The 21693-nt window shown below is 59.8% G+C and overlaps 1 protein-coding gene across 5 annotated transcripts; it reads left to right on the top strand.

Moving 5' to 3' along the window:
- The first annotated feature begins 1809 nt into the window (after positions 1–1809).
- On the top strand, positions 1810–20528 carry ADAMTS10 (ADAM metallopeptidase with thrombospondin type 1 motif 10). 5 transcript variants are annotated; one of them, XM_079773060.1, is made up of 26 exons: positions 1818–2072; positions 4231–4307; positions 5497–5683; positions 5929–6275; positions 6631–6787; positions 7569–7786; positions 9391–9474; positions 9572–9717; positions 10102–10145; positions 10292–10397; positions 10485–10631; positions 10828–10969; positions 13441–13548; positions 13933–14078; positions 14168–14231; positions 15586–15688; positions 15946–16079; positions 16167–16290; positions 17100–17180; positions 17254–17417; positions 17505–17631; positions 17721–17850; positions 18156–18360; positions 18620–18796; positions 18872–19031; positions 19800–20528. In XM_079773060.1, the coding sequence occupies exons 3-26, from the start codon at positions 5596–5598 to the stop codon at positions 19907–19909; spliced, it is 3312 nt and encodes a 1103-aa protein (XP_079629186.1). In that variant the 5' UTR covers positions 1818–2072; positions 4231–4307; positions 5497–5595; the 3' UTR covers positions 19910–20528. The 5 variants fall into 5 exon arrangements, with proteins under 5 accessions (XP_079629187.1, XP_079629186.1, XP_079629188.1 ...); XM_079773061.1 differs by lacking the exons at positions 18872–19031; positions 19800–20528 and having other exon boundaries at positions 1810–2072; positions 18286–18360; positions 18620–18790; XM_079773062.1 differs by lacking the exons at positions 1818–2072; positions 4231–4307; positions 5497–5683; positions 5929–6275; positions 6631–6787 and having other exon boundaries at positions 7737–7786; positions 9386–9474.
- The last annotated feature ends 1165 nt before the right edge of the window (positions 20529–21693 follow it).

Raw genomic sequence — 21693 nt, 5'->3', positions numbered from 1 at the left:
GGTGAGGGGTTGGGAAGGGAGGGTGTTATTGTTCTTGGCGGTGACCCCAGTACCTAAATCCAAGTGTTCAATAAAGATTGCATGAATGGAAGCCCAGCTATGGATAAAATGATGCCCTTGGGACTATTAACCTCCTCCACCTAGTGGCTTCATTCCTTCAAGAGGTTGTCTAAGAGGAGGACAGCTTCAAATGCCACTCAAGATCCAAAAGTCTGTTTCCCAGGATTCCCTGCAAAAGTCCTACCTGCCCATCCCCCAATCAGTAGTGAGCCCAAGACCGGGTAGTGGTTTCCGGCTAAGTCTCACGCCCCACCCAGACCATATCCAGAGGGGAGAGGGGGAGCCCAAGGGACCCCTGGGACTGTGCCATCGGGGGAGAGCCAGCTTAGAAGAGGTTTCCAGTCGTGGCAGAGTGTGGAACCCCCCCGCTCAGAGCATCTCTGAAATTCCTCGAGCTGAAGTGGCCACGCCATCACCCGAGCAGCCACTGGGCTGAAGGGCAGACAGAACGCCAAGGCAGCCACCTCTGGGTGGAGAAAGAGGTCCGCGGAAGGCGGCTCAGGGCTCAGGGCGGGCTCCCAGCAGGCCCTGGGTAATGGAGGGCCCTCTGGCCCCGGCCACAGCTGGTCCTCTTTAGGGGCTCAAGAAGCCCCGGGAGCCGTGGGTAGAGAACACCCTGCCCCTCTAGGCTGGCCTGGGATGATGATGGGGTGCAGGGGGAGCTCCGGGAGACTGATATCTGTGTGGTACCTGCTGGATGCATGAGCCCTGGCCTGTCACTCCAAGTTCAGGACAAACAATACAAACGTTTACTGATTGAACCCCACCCCAGCGGCCCTTTGAAGGCTCCACTACCACCCTGGATGAGGCAACAGAGACTCGGAGAAGGCCGAGGGCAAGGCCAGGCTCTGCCTAGGGGCCAGGCCTGGGAAATGCCTGGAACTGTGAACTCTGGGAGTCACCCCCTTAACCCCTCCGGGAGGACCAGCTCCTGGCCAGGCACCTGGAAGCCTGTGGGGCAACTGGCCCCTAAGGTTCCTTTCTCACCCCTTCCAACGGCCCAGGTCACCCCCATTCACGCATTAGCCCCACCTCTTTTTAGTACTGAGCCAGGGTTCCCCCACCCCCCCACCTCTGCCCTCCCCCTCAGCTTTCACCCAACACCCCTCCCCCACCTTTCACTCTCTCCCTCTCTGTCCTCAGTTTCTTCTTCGGAAAAATGGGACTGGCCTGGTGGCCCGGAGCAGGTCCAAGCCCAGAGGGGAACTCCGAGAGGGCAGGGAAGAGGGAGGCGGATCCAGCCGCCCTGGGCACAGCGCCGGGCACACGGGAGGCGCCCCGTAAGTGCTTGTTTGAAGGAGGACTAGCTCTCAATAAATAACAGCTGTTGTCGAGGCTGTTGATGCTGGCCAGGCAGCGGGCCCTGCCCTCCCCCACCCGGCCACCCCTCCTCCCATTTCTCTCGCACCCCATTCCTTCGCCTAACCCCCGACCCTACCGGCCTCCTCCTCCGAGCCCTCCCCTCCTCCCCCATTGCCAGGCACTCTCCCCCTCCCCCACCCATCCGGTTCCCCTTCCCCTCCAGGTGCCCCTTACCCCCACCCCATTGCTCCTCCCTCCCGCTCCCCCTCCAGGCTCCCTCCCCTCCCCCGCCCTCCCACCTTCCTCTCCCTTCCACCCCCCGCCCGCCCTCTTCACCCCTCCCGGCCCATCCGCTCCCTCCCCCGCCCTCCCCCTCCCCAGACTCCCATCCCCACGGTGGGGCGCCAGGCCCAGCGGGGGCCCGAGCTCCCGGGTCCCTGGCCCGGGTCCAGCCCGCGGCCCAGGCCGGGCGGCGGCGGCGGCGGGCGGGGTCCTGGCGGCGCGCGGTTTGGGGGTTTTTTATAACCCTGGCCGGCGGCTCAGGAAGTGCCGTCCCCGCGCCCCCTCCCCCGGCCACGCCGCCGCGCTCGCTCCCTCCTCCCTCCTCCCTCTTCCCTCCTCCCGCCTCCCGCCTCCCTCCTCCCGGGCCCGGCCGGCGAGACTGCGGCGGAGACGCGACTGAGGCCCGGCGGGCGGGCGGCCGGCCGCGGGTAAAGGCGCTGGGGCTCGCGGGCCGGGCGGGGGTGCCCGACGGGGGGGCCTTGGGGTGCCTGTGTCGGCTGGGGACGGCCCCGGCTGTCGTCCCGCCGCGGGGAGGTGTTGGTGTGCCGTGTCCCTAGGCGTGTGCGACGCTGAGTTCCAATGAGCGGCGGGCCGGGGGGTGGGTGGGTGTGTGTGTGGACATCCACGTATGTGTCAGGGAGGGTGCCTCTGCCTGTGTGCGTCTGCATGGAAACGTGTGCGTGCTGGGGTGGGGGTGTTGTTTGTCTGCCTAAGGGTGAGCGTAAGCCAGCGCGTGTGCAAAAAGCGTGTGCCGTGTGTGTGTCTCAAGGTCTGGTTGAGTGTGTGTCTCCAAACATCTGTTCGTCTCGGATGTGTGTGAGTGTAACTGCTAATGCCTCTATGTAAGAGGGTCCGGGGTGTGTGTCAAGGTCTGTGGGACTTGGTTACTTTGTCCCTGGTCTGGTTGTGGGAATGAGTGTACATGTCTGTGTGTGCAAGCCCGGTGTGTGTGTGTGTCTGTGTTTGTCTCTAGGTTGCCTGTGTATTTCTGTGTGTGCACATAGGGCTGGGGAGTGTGTAGTTGTGTCTGGGGGGTGTATGTACTGAGTGTGTATGGGGGGGGTCCTTTGTGGGTCTCTGGTGTCCAGTTGTTGGTCCCCAGCTGCGCAGGTGGGGCTGCCCGGAGTGTGTGTGGCTGCCAGTGTGCATTTGTGTGTCTGGGTGTGAGCGTGGCACCGCCCACTTCCCCCGAGTTGGTCAGCGAGGCCGCTCTGTCTCAGGGTGTCTCCAGCCCATCCGGCTCCAGGCCTTTAATTAGCGGCTGGTTAGGGGGACCCACGGGGCTGTGGGTAGGGTGGGGTGGGCGGCCAGCCTTTGTCTGCTGGCCTCACAGGGTCTGCCTGGCCAAATGCGCAGCGCCCGGAGGCAGCTGGCAGCCTGGGCTGGCGAGGCCTCTGCCTGGGCAGCTGAGGTCTTGGCCTCCACGGGGAGGCCCGGCAGCCCTGTCCTGCTAGCTGGCCCAGGAGGTCTGGGTGTGGAGCCACGGGTCCCTCCAGGATCCCGGGGAGGGGATGGAGCCTCTGTTTCCGGGCCTTTTCCGCGGCATTTCCTCCTCCAGCTGCTGGCAGCCTCCCCCAGACTGCCTGCCTCCCTCCTGCCTTCTGGGAGGAGGGGCTGGGGGTTTGGCCTGGCCTGGGTACACACACACACATACAGCCACACACAGCCACACAGGCACACACAGCCTCACACAGGGTCACATGGGCACACACCCGCACACAGTCACATAACAGTTCCACCCATACACAGTCACGCTCTTGCAGCCACACACACACCACAGAAATCCCCTGCTGACATCTGTTGTCCCAGCCAGGCTCGAGCCCTGGAATCCCCTCTCGGGGTACATCCTCCTGTCCCCTCTCGACCCACTGACTCCAGTGGCCCCACCAACGCCCGGGGCAGGTCACACTTCCCAGCCACCCCACAGACTGGGCCACTGTCCCAGGTGTTCTCCCTGCCTTGCCCTACAGACACCTGTGTGCCCTCCCCCTCCAGGCCCCTATGTCCCCTTCCTCCACCCACTGACGCTGGATCCTTCAGCACTGCCCCCCACATCCCATCTGAACTGGAAGCACAGAGAGGGGGTGAAGTTGTTGGGAGGAGGGGGTCAGCCTCAGAACAGGGATGAGGATTTGAGGCTGGAGCCGGAAGAGAGGCAAACAGACAGAACAGCCAGGATGAGAGCCACCGAGCCACTTAGGGAGAAGATTCTGCACCGCGGTGGGAGGAGGAGGGATAGGGGTGGGGGAGGGTCCCAGCCTCACTTGCAGTGAAAATGCTGCCACCTTAGTTAGCATGGGGGGAGGGCCTTAAGCCAGCGGGGACCCCGGGGAGTCCACCAGGAAGGGCTTTGATCCCCTAGCTGGTCCTCTCGGGGTGGAATAGGGGAGAGGAGGCAATCGGAAATGAGGGAGGGGCTGGCAGAGCGGAGAGGAGGGAGATGAGAGGGGTGGTGTGCTTCGGAAAAAGGAAGGATGAAATCCAAGAGGCGGTTCACCGGGGCCAGAGAGAAGGGCAGAGTTTTCTCAGTGACCCCTGAACTCCACGCCCAGCCCCGCTCCTCTTCCCTGCCCTCTCCCTGCCCAGGCTCTGAAGAAGAGACAGGCCCAGAGAGGCTGGCGCACCGGGATCTGACACCGTGGCACTAACTGAAGCCCCCAGAGGTAAAAAAGAAAGAAAGAAAGCGGTAAACTTCAGCCCAGCTGAAGGGAGCAGCTGGGTCACAGAGTGCCAGAGAGTGAGCTCCCCATCCCTGGAGGAGTCCAAGCAGAAGCGGGAAGTGTTGGCTTCTAAGTCGGTATCTTAGAGAAAACCTGGCTCTATCCCTCTGGAGCTGAACTGCCCTGTTTGGGGATCAGCTCCCAGACTTGGCCAGGCTGCAAAGAAAACAAGACAGTGTGTGATTAAGAGGGAGGAGGGTGGAGACAGAAGGGACAGGAGGGTTTGGCACAGAGTGGTGGCCCAAAGCGGTGTCTGTGTAGGCTGGCCTGGGGCAGATAGCAGCGGAATCCTGGAGCTCCCAGGAAGAAGCTGCAGGGAGAGGAAGCAGGACGGGGGCTAGCTGGAAATGCAAGGTTGAAGAGACATCGCAGGGACCCAGACCGTGCTGTAGGGGATTCCAGCTCTGCTGGCGTGGTCAATAGTGCTACCTATGGCAGAGCGTCCAGAGGCGTAGCCCGGGAAACAGGATGGGGAGGGAGGAGCCAAGCCCTAGCCTCAGGCTTAATCTGGGCCGAAACTTGACATTGACCTGCCTTCAGGAGTATCTGTGCCCGTTTCCCGTGCTGGCCTCCTGCCCCCTGTATTCGAGCCTTCTGGTCCAAGATCCACACGCTCCTCCCTGCCTCCAGGCCTTTGATCCTGCTGTTCTCTGCCTGGTGCTCCGTCTCCTGTCCCTTCACATGGTTGGTTTCTTCGCACCTCTGCTTCTGAGCCTCCTCGTTATTTCTTCTAGATACCGTGTCACGTCTGAACTCTTTATTTACTTGTCTGACATCTGTCCCTCCCAGGAGACGGAGCCCAAAAAGGGAGAGCAGGCATCGTGTCCCTGACATGCTCAGTCATTACCCAGTGAATGGATCCTCCCAGGGTTATTGCAGAAATGAAGTGAAATGGTGTGAAATTGCTCAGGCCTGTAGCAGGCACATAGTAGGTGCTCATAGAGCCAAGAGTGTAGGGAGGATTTGGGGTGGGAACAGGGAGCTACGTGGTAAGGAAATGCATTTGGAATCTTCCAACGAGGGGAAATGCCTTGGGCATCCTCCAGGCTGGGAGTAAGGAGCTGCAGGTCCCCCGTCAGCCCGGTGAGGGGACTGACCCAGCTCCTCTCCCCCCCCCCCACCCCACCCCCAGGAGCCCAGTGATGCTGCCCAGGCTGTGAACAGGGAAGGCGGCACTGTGGGGGCTGCCGGCAGCCAGGGCAGGGGAGAGACATGTGGACACGTGGTCTCTATGGCTCCCGCCTGCCAGATCCTCCGCTGGGCCCTCGCCCTGGGGCTGGGCCTCACATTCGAGGTCACACACGCCTTCCGGTCTCAAGGTAGGGGTGGTCCGGGGGCGTCGGTGGGGAGGGAGCAGGAAGCGAAGGAGGGATCAATGAGCCTGGGACTGCAGTTGTCGGGGGAGGAGAGTGGGGAGGCCCCGGGGTCAGGAAGTCCAGAGTCTTGCAGCTGGTGGCCTAGATTCAGGAGCCAGTGGGGCTAGCGTCACCTGCCCTACAGACAAGCAGCCAGGACACGGGGTCCTTCCCAGGGCCCACCCCAGGCCTCTGATCCTCACATACAGATGAGTTCCTGTCCAGCCTGGAGAACTATGAGATCGCCTTCCCTACCCGAGTGGATGACAACGGGGCACTGCTGGCCTTCTCGCCCCCTGCCCCCCGGAGGCAGCGTCGGGGCACAGGGCCTGCAGCAGAGTCCCGTCTCTTCTACAAGGTGGCTGCACCCAGCACCCACTTCCTGCTGAACCTGACCCACAGCTCGCGCCTTCTAGCAGGACATGTCTCTGTGGAGTACTGGACACGGGAGGGCCTGGCTTGGCAGAGGGCTGCCCGGCCCCACTGCCTCTATGCCGGCCACCTGCAGGGCCAGGCTGACAGCTCTCGTGTGGCCATCAGCACCTGTGGGGGCCTGGTGAGCAGAGGATTCTGGGAGGAAGGGAGGAAATGCCCATGAGTTTGGGAGTTGAGAAAAACACTTCTAAATATAAGTCAGAGAGGAAATCATAGTGGAAATATTCAATGCATTTTGAGCTAATCAAAAGGATTAGCTAATTTAGGGTGCAGCTAAAGCAGTACTTAAAGGAAAATGAATAGCATTAGGTCAGGCTGAAATGTAATCAGCTAAATATCATTCTCAAGATATTATAAAAGGAATAGCAACCTAAACCCAGGAAGATAAAAGAAACAAAATAAAAGAGCTATGACCCCAGAGGTCCTGGGGACCAGGAACTGATCCATGCCCTCTGTCCCACTTCCCCCACCCACAGCATGGCCTGATTGTGGCAGATGAGGAAGAATACTTGATTGAGCCTCTACAAAGTGGAGCCAAAAGGGGCCGGGGCCCAGAGGAGAGTGGCCCCCACGTGGTGTACAAGCGTTCCTCCCTGCGTCACCCCCACCTGGACACAGCCTGTGGAGTGAGAGGTACATCTGTCTGGGGATGGGCGAAGGGGCCGCACAACATCTTTACCGTAAGGCAGAGGTGGGCAGCAGTGTCTCTTATCCAGAAGGTCAGCAGGCAGCTACGTGAGGGGAGGATTGGCATCAGTCAGACAGCGGAACAGTGGGGAACAGCCCGTTCATCACTGCCAGAGTCCAGTGGTCCAGCAGGAGACAGGCAGCTGGATAGCCATACAGGTGCTTGGGTGTAAAACCATCTCCAGGATTACTGTCTGGCTGGAAAACTATGGCTGTCTGGTGGGATTGCAGAGGTCTGGGACATTCCGTGGTTGTATAACTGGAGAGGCTGAGAGTAGGATACTATAGCAGTCAGACAACCACCGTCAGTTGTACAGACAGAAAGCTGGATGGCGTCACAGGCTAAGGCACAGTCAGTTGGGCAGTAAGGCCATCAAAGCAGCTGTTTTGTTCTGTAGCCAAACCGTTGTGCAGTGTGTTGATTAGGAAGCTCCGTATTTGGAAGGCCAAGAAAACATACCATCACTCAGTTCCAGCCGCCAGTCATGGTAGTTGTCGTGGTGTACCCGGCAGCGGTTCAGCCAGCCAGTTTGGCAGTAGGGTAGCCACGTCGTGTAGAACCAGATATCCACTTAATGGAGCATTTCTAGAACCAGACATTGGACAACGGGGATACCCACTAGCCAAAGAACAAGGTATTTGACGGCCCATTTGGGCAGGTGGATCAGCATACAGGGAACTGGACCAAAAGAGCAAGCAGCCTAATGACCAGAAATTATCCATCCAGACGAGAAGCCGTGGAAGGGGCGGCCGTGGTGGCTGCGCACCCTGAAGCCGCCACCTGCCAGGCCCCTGGGCAATGAAACGGAGCGCAGCCAGCTGGGCCTGAAGCGCTCCGTCAGCCGAGAACGCTACGTGGAGACCCTGGTCGTGGCTGACAAGATGATGGTGGCCTACCACGGGCGCCGAGATGTGGAACAGTACGTGCTAGCCATTATGAACATTGTAAGTGCCTCCCCCTCCCCGGGAATGAAGCCCCGAGAACCTGGAGCCAGCCTCCAGAGGTCAGGAAAAGGGTGTCACCCACACCTGCTACCTGAGGCCGGAGAAACAGAATGGAGGGGGACAGGGAGAGAAGGGAAGACTGCAGAGCCCAGTGCCTAGGAGCATGGACTCTGAAGCCGGCTAGCCTGGGCTGAAATCCCAGCTCTGCCACTTTTTAGTTGTATGCCCTTCACTCATATGTAAAATCTATATATATAAAAGCCTAAGCAACCAAACAACCGAACCACTGAATGACCGGTCGACCGGTTACTATGACACGCACTGACCACCAGGGGGCAGATGCTCATGCCAACATCCCGCAGCCCCTCCCCCCCACCGGCCGGCCCCCTCAATTGGCCCCGTTTGCTGGCCAGGCCGAGGGACCCACTCATGCATGAATTTGTGCACCAGGCCTCTAGTGAGGATAATCATAGTATTTGCTTCATAAAACGAAGGTGGCTACAGTGACTAGATAAAGCACTGGGTACACAGTAAGGGTTGCATAATTGTTTGCTATATAAAAATCAGCATGCGGCTCGCAGGTACGTGTTGAGGTTACCAGTACACACATGGGCACACATCTGTATGCATGTGGAGTTCTCACTCATACACTTGCCTGTGGATTCATACAGCTGACCTTGCTGACCCACGTTCAGTAGCCATATTAGATCTCAAGACTCTGGGCCCCTCTAAGTCTCAGTGTCCCCCTCTGTAAAATGGGGTTGTAATAGTATCTACAACAGAGCATGAGAGTTGGCAGGAGGGAAGCCAGATACAGTGGTTGGCACATAAGAAGGGCTTGATGAGTGGTGCTCTTGTGTCACTGAAGCAAAATGGGAAAGAAAAAGTTCAGCAGACAGAGGGCTCCATGTTCACATGACGGCGTATCTGATTCCACCACTTTCTTCCTCAGTCCTGCCTCTCTCCCTTAGGTTTTCAAAGTTTCCTAACACCTGCTAGGGTTTCTGTGGGTTTCCACTTTGGGGCATTGATATCCTAGGGCTCCGGGATCACTGCATGGTGTGACCTGCATCATTTGTGCCCTCTCAGCCCTGGGCCACATCCTCCTTCCCGCTGACCGCTATCTCTAGAGCTTCCTGCCCCCACACTTCCACCTTTTTGTAGTGATGCTCAAATTGGTGTCTTTAGATGGCCATGGAATGAGGCACATCCCTCAGGCCATCGCTGGGCAGAGGCACTCAAGGCAGCCAGGGGGTTGGCAGGGGAGGGATGAAGGGCAAAAACAAAACTGACTAGCTGAGCAAGGGTGAGTCAGAAAGAAATGTACTGGCAAGCAACCAGTACTTTGCAGGCAGGCTTACCAGATTTGAATCCCACTTATGACACCTACCAGCTGTGTTTGCTTATCTCTCTGTGCAACAGTTTTGCTCATCAGCAAAATGGGAATAACAGTACCTACTCATGCAAAGATATATGGACAGACTTAGCCTGAGGCTGGGCATACAGCAGGAATTTGATTAAGCGAGCTGTTGTCGTTGTATTTTCATTGTTTGCTACTCTGGGCCCCTCTTAAGACTCCGTTTCTCTTGTTTCTTGGAGGTCAGGTTGCCAAACTTTTCCAAGACTCGAGTCTGGGAAACATCGTTAATATCCTGGTCACACGGCTCATCCTGCTCACAGAGGACCAGGTGCGGGGGGGGCCCCACCCCTTTCCCCCGCACACCAGTGCCGCCTGCCCTCTCTGGGGTGGCTGGCGCCCATGCACCTCACTCTGTCCATCCTCAGCCCACTTTGGAGATCACCCACCACGCCGGGAAGTCACTGGACAGCTTCTGTAAGTGGCAGAAATCCATTGTGAACCATAGCGGCCATGGCAACGCCATTCCGGAGAACGGTGTGGCCAACCATGACACGGCGGTGCTCATCACGCGGTGAGGGCTGGGGGGGCCTCCAACATGCGGGCCAGGGGAACGGGTAGTTTAGGGGACCAAGCAGGGGAGCGCCTGCTAGATGGAGAGGCTGGGACTATTCAGCTGCCCCCTTGGGGAGCCAGAGATAGGAGGGGGGCAGCTGGGAACCTTAAGCATCTGGGAAGGCGGGTATGGGGCCATTTGGTGCTAATACACTCCTCTCAGTCAGTCGTCACTCATGTGCCCCATTATCCCCAAGGCAAGCTGGAGCCCGAGCGTGAGGCTTCGGGGGAGAGGCAGGTAGCACCCGCAAGCAGACCTTAACCCCCAGAGACAGGCATGGTGGCATCATCGGGGCTTAGGGCGGCAGCCCAGCTTCCTCATCGCCCCCCTCTCCTTCCACAGCTATGACATCTGCATCTACAAGAACAAACCCTGCGGCACACTAGGTACCCATGCCCCTAGGTTTCTGGCACCTAGGAAGGCAGCGGGCTGGGTGGCCCTGGCCCTGGTGAGGGTGGGGACCTGGCAGGGTGGATGGGGCCAACCAACACAGCCCTGAGCCCCAGCCCCACCCCACGGGCCCATTTCTCAGGTCTGGCCCCTGTGGGAGGGATGTGTGAGCGCGAGAGAAGCTGCAGCATCAATGAGGATATTGGCCTGGCCACAGCGTTCACCATTGCCCACGAGATCGGACACACGTGAGGCCAGGGGACGCAGGAAGGGGAGGCCAGGAGGGTCCAGGCAGGTTCACCGGCACCCAGCACCGCCAATACTCCTCTCCCCAGGTTTGGCATGAACCACGACGGCGTAGGGAACAGCTGCGGGGCCCGGGGCCAGGACCCAGCGAAGCTCATGGCCGCCCACATTACCATGAAGACCAACCCATTCGTGTGGTCATCCTGCAGCCGCGACTACATCACCAGCTTCCTGGAGTGAGGATGGACCTGCCTCTCCTGCCTAGAGGCTCACACTCGTGTTGCGGGGCGGGGGTCCCCTGCACATCAGGGCTGCCTCTGAGAAGGGTTGTGTCGCCTGCAGGGGCTGCTCCCCGGGACCCCACCCAGCCGGACCCCCTGAGCTCTTGGCCTGCAGCCCCCCAGCATGACAGCTGCTTTCCTCTTGCCACAGCTCAGGTCTGGGGCTCTGCCTGAACAACCGGCCCCCCAGACAGGACTTCGTGTACCCAACCGTGGCGCCCGGCCAGGCCTACGATGCCGATGAGCAGTGCCGCTTCCAGCATGGAGTCAAATCGCGTCAGTGTAAATACGGGGTAGAGAGAGCCTTCCTGCTTTCCTTCCTGGGAGGGGAGGGGGTTGCAGGGGTGGGTGACTCTACTCTACATGGGCACCCCCACCCCAGGCAATGGGTTTGGGAGAGCCAGGAAGAGGAGTGAGCCCCGGGGGCACAGAGGGGCCTTGGGTTATACAGATGTCACAATCAGACAAGATTGGGGACAAGAGTGGAATCTCCTGGCTCTCCAGACCCCTGATTTGGAAACTGGGCTGGGGAGACTGGGAGGCCCCCGCTCTGTGCAGCATGTCAGACTGCTGCAGGACTGGAGTCCCGAGAGCCCTAACTGGCCATTTTTAACCAAACATTCAGACATGGTGGAAATGGTTTCCCTGCGGAAGAACCATGTTCCCCACCTGGCAAAGAACTGGGCACCCTCTCTGCACTCCCCACATCCCCTACCGACCGGTGCACAGAGCTGCTGGCCCCAGTCTTGCTGGACGAGCTCTGAACCTCATTACTACTCCCCAACTCTTTCCTGAGATTTAGACTCAGCTGCCAAAGCCCCAGCAATGCATAAAGAAGTCAGCTAGGGTCCTTCTCCCAGCTTCCCCCGGGGAGCTGGAGCCTGCTGGCCTCCTGCCTCAGCCACCAGGGCCACCAGCTGCCCCTCTACTGCCCACCTCCCTCCCCTGATTCCCAAAACACGCTCCCCGCCTCCCCACAGCCTCGGCCCTAGTAGCCTGGTCCAGTCCCAATACTTCACACCCTCCAAACTCAACAAAGGTCAGAGTTTGCAAGGCCATGTCCAAGCTAAGGCCATGTTAACGCAAAACAGGGAGTAGGCAGCTGTTAACATGCCCTCACTTCATTTCGGTGCAAGACAAGGAGATAAACCCTGGATCAGTTTATATGTAATGGACATTCCTCTCTTGCCCCCACACCCTGACTTGACTGGTGACTATAGCCCTCTCTAATGAATTCCAAAAGAATTCTGAAACTCCCTGGAGCATCTGCTGCGCCCCGGGTATCCTAACAATGATAACAGTGGTTGGCATTTACCGAGCATTCACTAGATGCTAAGTATGTGATCTATAGCATCTCGTTTAAGCTCCTCATGGTCCTATTATCCCCACATACAGATGGAGACACTGAGGCATGGGGAGAGTGCCTTTCCCAGAGTTGGCCTTTAAATCCAGGTCTCTCTAGGACCAAATTTTATAGAGGTGGGGGAGGGGAGCAAGTGCCAGATCGCAAACATGGATCAGTGCGAGCTGTAGGTTAAGTTGATTCTCCCTTTTATTTTGCCAAAGAACGTGTTCCTTGCCCTCCTGGCAAAGGGGAGTTGTTGACTACACGTAAATTGGTTAATATGTCTAAGGGGCTGGGCTTACCTAGCGTCTGGTCCAGAGTTAGCTATGGTCATGGTTACTCTGTAGCCGGGCATCTATGCAAACCCCTTCATATCTACTCTGTCGCATGCCTCTCAACCTTTTACGTAGGCAAGGCCCATCTAGTAGGTGAGGAAACGGTAGCCCAGAGGGGTCAAATGTGTTGCAAGTGAGTGGCGGGATGGAAGCATCCATATAGTCCACCGCGTGTCCTTGTGAGGAGGAGGGAAAGCCAGGCTGGGAGAGGCACTCTCTCCAGGAGGCGGCAGAGCACGTGGTATTTTTACAAATGGCCAGGAGGACACAGCCCTGTGAAGCCAGAAGGCCAGGCTGAGGTTTTAGCTGAGAAGTGTCCTCTGAAGGGGGCAAAAGGCAGGGACCCTGGAGGGTGTTTGAGGGAGATCTCAAGGACAACCCTCCAAATGTTTCATGTACGCACAGGTCTCTCACGGAAGCTGACCCAGAAAAGGCCCCTTCCTGTGGCCACTGAGTGACCTCCTGGGACGGGTACAGGACTTGCTGCTAGATCCTGGCCCCGTCCAGGCAGCACCAGCCTGGCCTTGTCCTCTCCCAACCCTCCATAGATGAGCACCTTTGAGAACGTCCCCAGTTTAAGGGAAGGGAACAAGGAGCAGAGAAGTTAGAGATGGGGCCCCGGACTGGAGCCATCTTCCAGGCCTGATCTTTCTGCTTTGCTCATCCCAGAAAGGAATCCAGAATCCTTCCTCTACATTCCTCAGCAATCCCCCGTTTCCTTCTAGAAACTCGGGAGATGCCAGGGACTGAACTGATAAGGGGTTACATCATAGACCCTTCAGTCAAAGGTCTGGGTTGATAACCAGGCTGCCCTTTAGTAGCTGTGTAACCTTCAGCAAGCGACCCGGCCTGGCCTCGATTTTCTCGCAGTAAAATCGGGAGAAGGATGTCTACGGGAATGTGTGCCACACACCGGTGTGGAGTAAGTGCGGTGCATATGTAGGCAGAGAGGAGGGCCCAGGCCATACCCTGCTACAGGGTCCAGGAAGATTCCTTGAGACCCAGGGCCCCACTGCCCAGCCGGCAGTGAGCCTGGGTCCTCCTGAGGGAGGAGGGCGAGCTTGAGCGGGCATCTCGGCCGCAGGAGGTCTGCAGCGAGCTGTGGTGTCTGAGCAAGAGCAACCGGTGCATCACCAACAGCATCCCGGCCGCAGAGGGCACGCTGTGCCAGACACACACCATCGACAAGGGGGTGAGACCGCAGGCCAAGGCCCGCCCCCTGTCCTTGGGCCGCTCCCATCCCGAGCCGTGCCTCTCGGGTCACGTGGTCCCTGGCCACGCCCGCTTCCTGCAGGTCCCGCCCCTAACCTGAGCCCACACCCCCACACCGTCCCCAGCCCCGCCCGCACCATTGTCCCAGGAGTAGCTTCACGCCCCTTGAACGCTGAGTCTGGCTCCCTGGCCACACCCCTATGCCACCTGTTTGCACCCCGGTCCTCGAACCCCACCTCTGTCCCACTTCAGCCCCATTCCAGGGGAGCCGAGGCCTCTGGCTGGGTGGGAGGGGAGCACCAATCCCCTGAGGGTTTCCGAGCTGGACTCACCCCTCTCCCCCCCCCCCCCCCCCCACCCACAGTGGTGCTACAAGCGGGTGTGCGTCCCCTTCGGGTCGCGACCTGAGGGCGTGGATGGGGCCTGGGGCCCGTGGACCCCGTGGGGAGACTGCAGCCGGACTTGCGGCGGCGGCGTGTCCTCCTCCAGCCGTCACTGCGACAGCCCCAGGTCAGTCCTCAGGACCCCCTGCGAGGAAATGGAGGGGCCCGCCCCGCTTCCCCGGCCCCATCCCTCTCCTGCTCTCCCACCCTTTCCAGGCCAACCATCGGGGGCAAGTACTGCCTGGGCGAGAGACGGCGGCATCGCTCTTGCAACACTGATGTGAGTTCCCCCAAGCCGGTCCCTCAGGGGAAAAAGCCATAAAACAACTTCCAGGGAGCTGCCGCAGGCCTTCTCCCCTCCCTGCCCCTCTGCACCTGCCCCACCCACCCAGTCCCAGTCTACCCCCGGCACCTCCCAGGGATCTGGCTCCTTCCCATTCTTTTTTTTTTTTTTTATATTTTTTTATTGATTTCAGAGAGGAAGGGAGCGAGAAATATAAATATCAACGGTGAGAGAGAATCATTGACCGGCTGCCTCCTGCAAGCCCCCTACTGGAGGTCAAGGCCACAACCCAGGCATGTGCCCTTTGACCAGAATCAAACCGGGGACCATTCAGTCCACAGGCTGACGCTCTATCCACTGAGCCAAACCAGCTAGGGCTCTTTTTTTACATATATATGTATATTTTTACTGATTTTGGAGAAGAAGGAAGAGGGAGAGAAAGATAAAAACATCAATGATGAGAGAGAATCCCTGATCGGCTGCCTCCTGCACACCCCTACTGGGCATCCAGCCGGCAACCCCCGCATGTGCCCTGACCGGGAATTGAACCTCGACCTCCTGGTTATAGGTTGATGATCAACCACTGAGCCACACCGGCTGGGCTCCTTCCGATTCTTGCGTAGATGAGTCTTCCACACCCCCTCCCTGCGTGGCCCAGTTTCCCCAGAGCCCTGCCCCAAAGCTGTCTCTGACTTCCCTGGCACTAGCCCGTAGCCCTCTTCTGACCAGGCTGTGCCTCCTGTCTAAAACTCCCACCTCGCCTGCATCGCCCAGCCCCGCGCTCCCAGCCCCCCTCCCCAGGCTGCACCCCTTTTCTCGGCTTCTCTGCTGCCCCTTTTTAATGCTGGGACCCCCCTGGCTCGTCCTGGCGTCAACACATCTCGTGTGCACACACCCAATAAGCACAAGACTGCAGCGTGGAGTGCTAGGAGGGTGGAGAGCCACTGATGAGGGGTAGGCTCGTGTCTCTGAGGCATCCACATGCCCCTCACACTCGCAAAGAGTTGGGCACCTTCCCCACTTGGCCTCGCTCCTTTATAGGTCTGCTCTCTCAAGAAAGGCCCCAGGCCTGAAACTAGAAACCCAGGCATCATCCCCAGCTTGCCTCTGCCATCTAATGCGTCACCTCGTCCCTCTCAATGCACCTGTCCCTCCAGCCCACTGCCTGCTCCTAGCCCAGGCCACCACCCAACCCTTCACAGCCTCCTCCCTGGCCTCCCGGCCTCCCTGCCTCCAGCCTCACTCCTCCAACTCATCTCTGCTCTGAGCATTAGTTCTTCGCCCTAGGCCTCTGCCCTGACTCCATCCCTGGACACCTGGCCTCCCTCCCTCTCCCATCTCGTGCCCCCAGGACTGTCCCCCGGGCTCCCAGGACTTTAGGGAAATGCAGTGCTCTGAATTTGACAGCGTCCCCTTCCGTGGGAAATTCTACACGTGGAAAACGTACCGAGGAGGTGAGTCGGGGGCTGAGGAAGCCGTGCGAGCACCCAACAGCAGGTGGATACAGCATCTTGGGGTCTGCCCTGAGCCCTCCCCTCACTCAAGGAGCCAGAATGCCAGACTGAATGCTGGGAGCCCCCATTCCATCTACCTAGCCTGCCTAGGCTTCACGGACCTGGGGTCTGTCCCTCTTGGCCTCACCTCCCCCAGGGAGCAAGCAGGGAGCCCCAGGGCCCCCTGGCCCTTGGTCTGATGGGACCATGCCCCCCAGGGGGCGTGAAGGCCTGCTCGCTCACCTGCCTAGCGGAAGGTTTCAACTTCTACACGGAGAGGGCAGCAGCCGTGGTGGACGGGACACCCTGCCGCCCAGACACGGTGGACATTTGTGTCAGCGGCGAGTGCAAGGTGGAAGGGACTTCCAGAGAGAGGGAAGGGATGGGGACGGGGGACTGGGCACCTCACTGACACCCCCACCACCGCTGCCCTCCCCAGCACGTGGGCTGCGACCGGGTCCTGGGCTCCGACCTGCGGGAGGACAAGTGCCGAGTGTGTGGGGGCGATGGCAGTGCCTGCGAAACCATCGAGGGGGTCTTCAGCCCGGCCTTGCCTGGGGCTGGTAAGATACCCCTACTTCCTTGTCACACTCCCTCCTGGGCTGGGCGGGGGGCAGGGGGGGAAGCTGGCCCCACCACAGTAGTCAAGATTAGCAAATTCTCAGACCCAGGGACCCAGTGGAGTTGTTGAGACCCCAAGAAGTTTTGAGGACCCAGCGATGCCCCAGATCAGGGTCAGGGACTGGCTTAGGCTCTGGCGCCAAAATCTTGGGAATTAAAATATCCGAGGGGGTGGGGACCTAAATCTCTCCCCTGCCCCATCCAGGGGGTCTCCTGCCCATGTGTGGTTCAGGAGCTAGGTCAGAGGTCAGGCAGTTCGACCAGGACTTGGGACACATGTGGGCAGGGACAGTGGCTCTTAGGGGCCCATAAGCCGTGAAGCCCCCTGCAAACCCTACTCTGTGTGGGTTGGGGCCTCCACAGTGGCCTCCTCTCTGCCCAGGCCTATACCTGCTGCTTACTGGGGTAGGGGGTGGAGGCGGGGCAGATCAGGCCACGTTGGTGGTTAGAGAGGCAGGTTCAAATCCCAGCCCAGCTACCTCCTATCTGTCAAATCTGGGCAAGTCGCTTTGCTTTTTTTTTTTTTTTTTTTTTTTTTAGCTTTGCTTCTTTGAGCCTCAGTTTTGTTAAGTGTGAAATGGGCATGATGACATCTACTTCATAGGGCTGGAGCTGGGGGTGCTGGAGCTGGGGGTGCAATGTGATACCCTGGAAGCACTTAGCCCAGTAATGGCTCGCGGCTCTCATCCAGGGCTGCAGCAGGCAGGTGTGGGGGTGCGCCGAGTGGGTGACACCTCGTTTCCCTGTCCAGGGTACGAGGAAGTCGTCTGGATCCCCAAAGGCTCCATCCACATTTTCATCCAGGACCTGAACCTGTCCCTCAGTCACCTGGGTGAGATGGAGCAGAGGGGAGGAGGACTGGGGGTAAACTTGGCTGGAATTCTGACTCCTACACTCGCCCGCAGCCCTGAAGGGGGACCAGGAGTCCCTGCTGCTGGAGGGGATGCCCAGGACCCCTCAGCCCCACCGCCTGTCCCTGGCTGGGACCACCTTTCAGCTGCGACCTGGGCCAAACCAGACACAGAGTCTAGAAGCCCTGGGACCCATCAATGCATCTCTCATCGTCATGGTAATGGTGGAGCAGGGTGCAGGAGGACGCCGGCACCATTGTGGGGACTCCAAGCTTGACTTCCTTTTGATGCGCCCTCCACCCCAGGTGCTGGCCAGGACCGAGCTGCCTGCCCTTCGCTACCGATTCAACGCACCCATCATCCGGGATGCACTGCCCCCCTACTCCTGGCACTACTCACCTTGGACCAAGTGCTCTGCCCAATGTGCCGGTGGTGAGGGCAGGGGTGGGGCCCGGGGGGGGCACTAGTCACCTGACCTTCTGGAGGGGGCAGGGCTGAGTGGGCCTCTCACCTGCCCCCAGGCAGCCAGGTGCAGGCCGTGGAATGCCGCAATCAGCTGGACAGCTCAGCCGTGGCCCCCCACCATTGCAGCGCCCAGAGCAAGCTTCCCAAGAGGCAGCGGGCCTGCAACACGGAGCCCTGCCCACCTGAGTGAGTACCTGCCAGGGGGCGGGGGCGGGTGACAGGTGCTGCTGCCATCAGAGAAGCACGTGGTCCCAGGATTGGGGGGGACTGTGCTCCCCAAGGCCGAGCCAGGGCTCTCCTGGAGTCAGAGTGGATGCTCCCTAGCCAGGTGCAGACAGTCCTCCTCCCTTGGGCTGCTGGGCCGCCCTGCCCCAGGTGGGGGCTCGGGCTGCGCCGTTTCCATGACGATGCTGGTTGCCGGGAGGAGGCCATGCTGGTGCGCAGGGTCAGGCTGCCCTGCCGGCACGCTGTTAGCCCCCGTGTCCCCACAGCTGGGTTGTGGGGAACTGGTCCCGCTGCAGCCGCAGCTGTGATGCGGGCGTGCGCAGCCGCTCTGTGGTGTGTCTGCGCCGCGTGTCCGCTGCGGAGGAGAAGATACTGGATGACAACTCCTGCCCGCAGCCGCGCCCACCCGTCCTGGAGGCCTGCCACGGCCCCACCTGTCCGCCCGAGTGGGCCGCCCTCGACTGGTCGGAGGTCAGCCGCCCCTTCCCACTTCGCCCACCCACTCCCTGGGCAGCATGGGGCAGGGCCTGGGCGCTGGGTGCCCCCTGAGGTACCCTCTGTATTCACAAGTCCCTCCCGTTAGCCCTAGCGGACCCCCCTCGACGGGTCCGAGATTAGCTGGCCCCTCCTCACCATCCACTGGACCAGCAGCGCCCTCTCGGCTCCCTGTGCGCGTGGGGAAGGGAGGGGGGACCGCCTACTAAGCATGAACCGCCCCCTCCAACTGCAGTGCACCCCCAGCTGCGGGCCGGGCCTCCGCCACCGAGTAGTCCTTTGCAAGAGCGCAGACCACCGTGCCACGCTGCCCCCCGCGCACTGCCCACCCGCAGCCAAGCCGCCAGCCACCATGCGCTGCAACCTGCGCCGCTGTCCCCCTGCCCGCTGGGTGGCAGGGGAGTGGGGCGAGGTAGGTGGCCACCCCGGGGGGCTGGAGGCCAGGGCAGGGGCGGCTGGGGAGTGGCTCATCCCAGGTGCCCCACAGTGCTCTGTGCAGTGCGGCCTCGGACAGCAACAGCGCGCCGTGCGCTGCTCCGGCCACACGGGCCAGCCGTCGCGCGAGTGTGCCGAGGCCCTGCGCCCCCCAGCCACACAGCAGTGCGAGGCCAAGTGCGACAGCACGCCCCCCGGGGACAGCCCGGAAGGTAGGTGGGGCCGGAGGCCACGGGATGCCGGGCGGGCCCTGTCCAGAGGAAGCCACTGGAGAGGGTGGGGTCCTGACCGTTGGCCGGAGACCTTCCCCAACCACTGGATGCCCTTATCTCCTCCAGGCCAGCCTCACTAGCCCCTCCCTACAGACATGCACTAAGCGCCACTGTGTGCCAAGGGTCTTAGGCACCGGATCCTTTTTGGGAGCCCAAACTGGGGTTACTCCCCAGCCACCTCCATGACCTTCGACTTACTCATCTCCACCGATAACGCATTATTTGCCTAATATTCTTTCTTTAAATCAGAGTTTCTTAACCTCAGGTACTACTGATGTGTTGGGCCACATGATTCTGTCATGGGTCTGCCCTGTGCATTGTAGGATATTTAGCAGCTTCCCTGACCTCTACCTGCCTGATGCCAATAGGACCCCTCCCCCGAGTGGTGGTAACCAAAAATGTCTCCAGACATCGCCAAGTGCGCCCCCACCCGGAGGGGGGGGGGAGAGTCACATCCCCTTAAGAACCACTTCTTTAAATATACCCTTTGTTCCCCCTATCAAAGTAAAAAAATTTGTACCTATTCCTGATACAGGAACCAAACTGCCTGAGTTCACCTTCCACCTTTTGCCTTCCTTTCTCAACCGTGAGGGGGTGAAAAATATATTCACTTGAGAGGATGCCGCATTAGAGGGGTGGCATGAAATAATCCACGTGGAGCCCAGGGGCTCCGAGACCTGATTCCCAACCCCCTCCCGCCCTCTGCAGAGTGCAAGGATGTGAACAAGGTCGCCTACTGCCCCCTAGTGCTCAAATTTCAGTTCTGCAGCCGAGCCTACTTCCGCCAGATGTGCTGCAAAACCTGCCATGGCCGCTAGGGGACAAGCAGCCCCTGAGCCACAGCTGAGCGCCAGCTTGGGGGTGGAGGGGACCGGCTGCAGCGGGCCAGTCTGAAGGAGCCCGCCAGGGCAGGAGCTGGGCGTGAAGGGTGAGATGGAGCGGAAATTATTTATTGGAAACCCATGCAGGGCCCTGGCTGGGAGATGGAGAGGGGCTGGCCATCCCCAGGGCCCCTCCTCAGCTCCTTTCCCAGTTCACAGTGAGACCCCCTCCAGGGTGGGTCGGAGAAGGGAACGACTGTTTGACGTAGCGCTCTTTTCGCCCACCCCTAGGGAGCCCCCTAAGATCCCCCGCCTTTGGTTGGAATCCATACTGTGAAGAGTGGGGGTGGGGAAGGGGTCAGCCAGTGCCCTGGTCCCCAACACTGCCCTTTCCCTCCACTCTGGGCTGGAGGGGGTCTCTGTCCACCATGGGGAAAGGGAATTAGCAGGACTTCCTAACAGCCTCCCCTTGACGACACCAGCTACAGGGGTGGGTAAGAGGTGGGAAGATCCACCCCAACCTCTGCCCGGTTGCTCACCCCCATCGTGGTGCTACAGGCCCTGCCCCGGGGCCCACACACCCCTTGCCAGGAAGTGCTACATCAATAAAGTTCTGTCTTGTGTAGATTTGTGCACCTGGTGTGTGTGTGTCCCTAACCCAGGCTGGAAGCAGCCCAGCAGCCTGGAAGGGGGCTTTTGCCCACACAAACGAGAGCCCAGTGACCTTAGGGCAAATGCATGGCTTCTTGCAGTCTCTCACAGTCTCAGGGTCTGACACCGGCCGTCCCAGCCACCAACGCTCTTGGTCACTCTCAGAGCTCCAGGCGCACCTGCCTTTGCTTGAGCTGTTCTCTCAGCCAGGTGTGCCTTCCCCTTCCCTCTTCATCTGGTGAGCTCCAGCGTACCTGCCCTCCGCACAAGGTTGCCTTCCCTCATGCCCAACAAGGTGGAGGTCCTCCTGCCGACGTATTCACCCTTAACGCCCGGAGGCGTTAGCTGAGGTTTGCCGATGCCAAACCAATCCCGTGAGCAAAGGTGCACCAGCAACTCGGAGAGAAAAGCGTGCCTCCTCACATGTGGCCACGAGGGGAAGACCCAGCTTGGCAACCTCTAGGTAGGATGCTGTGCAACCCTGGGCCACAGGCGTTTCCCCTCCCCCTCCGGGCTGGGCTTCCCAGCAGCTAAGCTTCTGCTCCCCTGCCTCCTGGCTGTGCGGCACGCGGCGGTGATGACCTCTGAGAACTGGCGTTTCCCCAGTTATCAAGAGGAGACCAGTACATGGCCTGCTGATTTCCCAACGATCAGGACATGGGCCCACATTTTATGGATCCCGTTTCTGCCAGATGCTGCTGGAGAGGCCTGCACCCCCGTTTTATGATGAGGAAATAGGGGGACCCCAGGAGTAGCAGAGCTAGGGTTTGTTAACTCCAGGTCTGACCTCCAAAGTTGGACCTTCCAAGTGCACCTGGCTCCTGGCACCTGCCACTCCCGTTGCCCTTCCCCTGACACATGGGCACCTGCAAAGACTGTTCTAAAGGACCATCTGAGGCCGCTCTGGAAGCAGGTGTTCGTTCAGGGATTCCCAGAGAAGACCGGTGTCTGAGGCGGTTTGTAGAGACCTGGGCAGCCCAAATGCCTCCTGGGGGCCACCTTGAACAGAGCGGTCAGTACTGCAGCCAACTGACCTGTGTGCTCCCTCCTGCAACCCCTGTCCCCAGGGAGTTGGAGAAGTGGCCTTCTGGGGTCTGGCAGCTGCTTCCACCAACCCTGGACTCTCCCTT

The sequence above is a fragment of the Cnephaeus nilssonii genome (genome assembly GCF_951640355.1).
Source record: "Cnephaeus nilssonii genome assembly, chromosome: 5".
NCBI classification, from domain to species: Eukaryota; Metazoa; Chordata; class Mammalia; order Chiroptera; family Vespertilionidae; genus Cnephaeus; species Cnephaeus nilssonii.
This window is presented reverse-complemented; position numbering and strand designations above follow the sequence as displayed.

Coding starts and splice junctions, on each gene's coding strand:
- ADAMTS10 (XM_079773060.1), top strand. CDS start 5,596: ATGGCTCCCGCCTGCCAGATCCTCCGCTGGGCCCTCGCCCTGGGGCTG. Junction 6,276..6,630: donor TCAGCACCTGTGGGGGCCTG/GTGAGCAGAGGA, acceptor CCCCACCCACAG/CATGGCCTGATTGTGGCAGA. Junction 19,032..19,799: donor CCCCGGGGACAGCCCGGAAG/GTAGGTGGGGCC, acceptor CGCCCTCTGCAG/AGTGCAAGGATGTGAACAAG.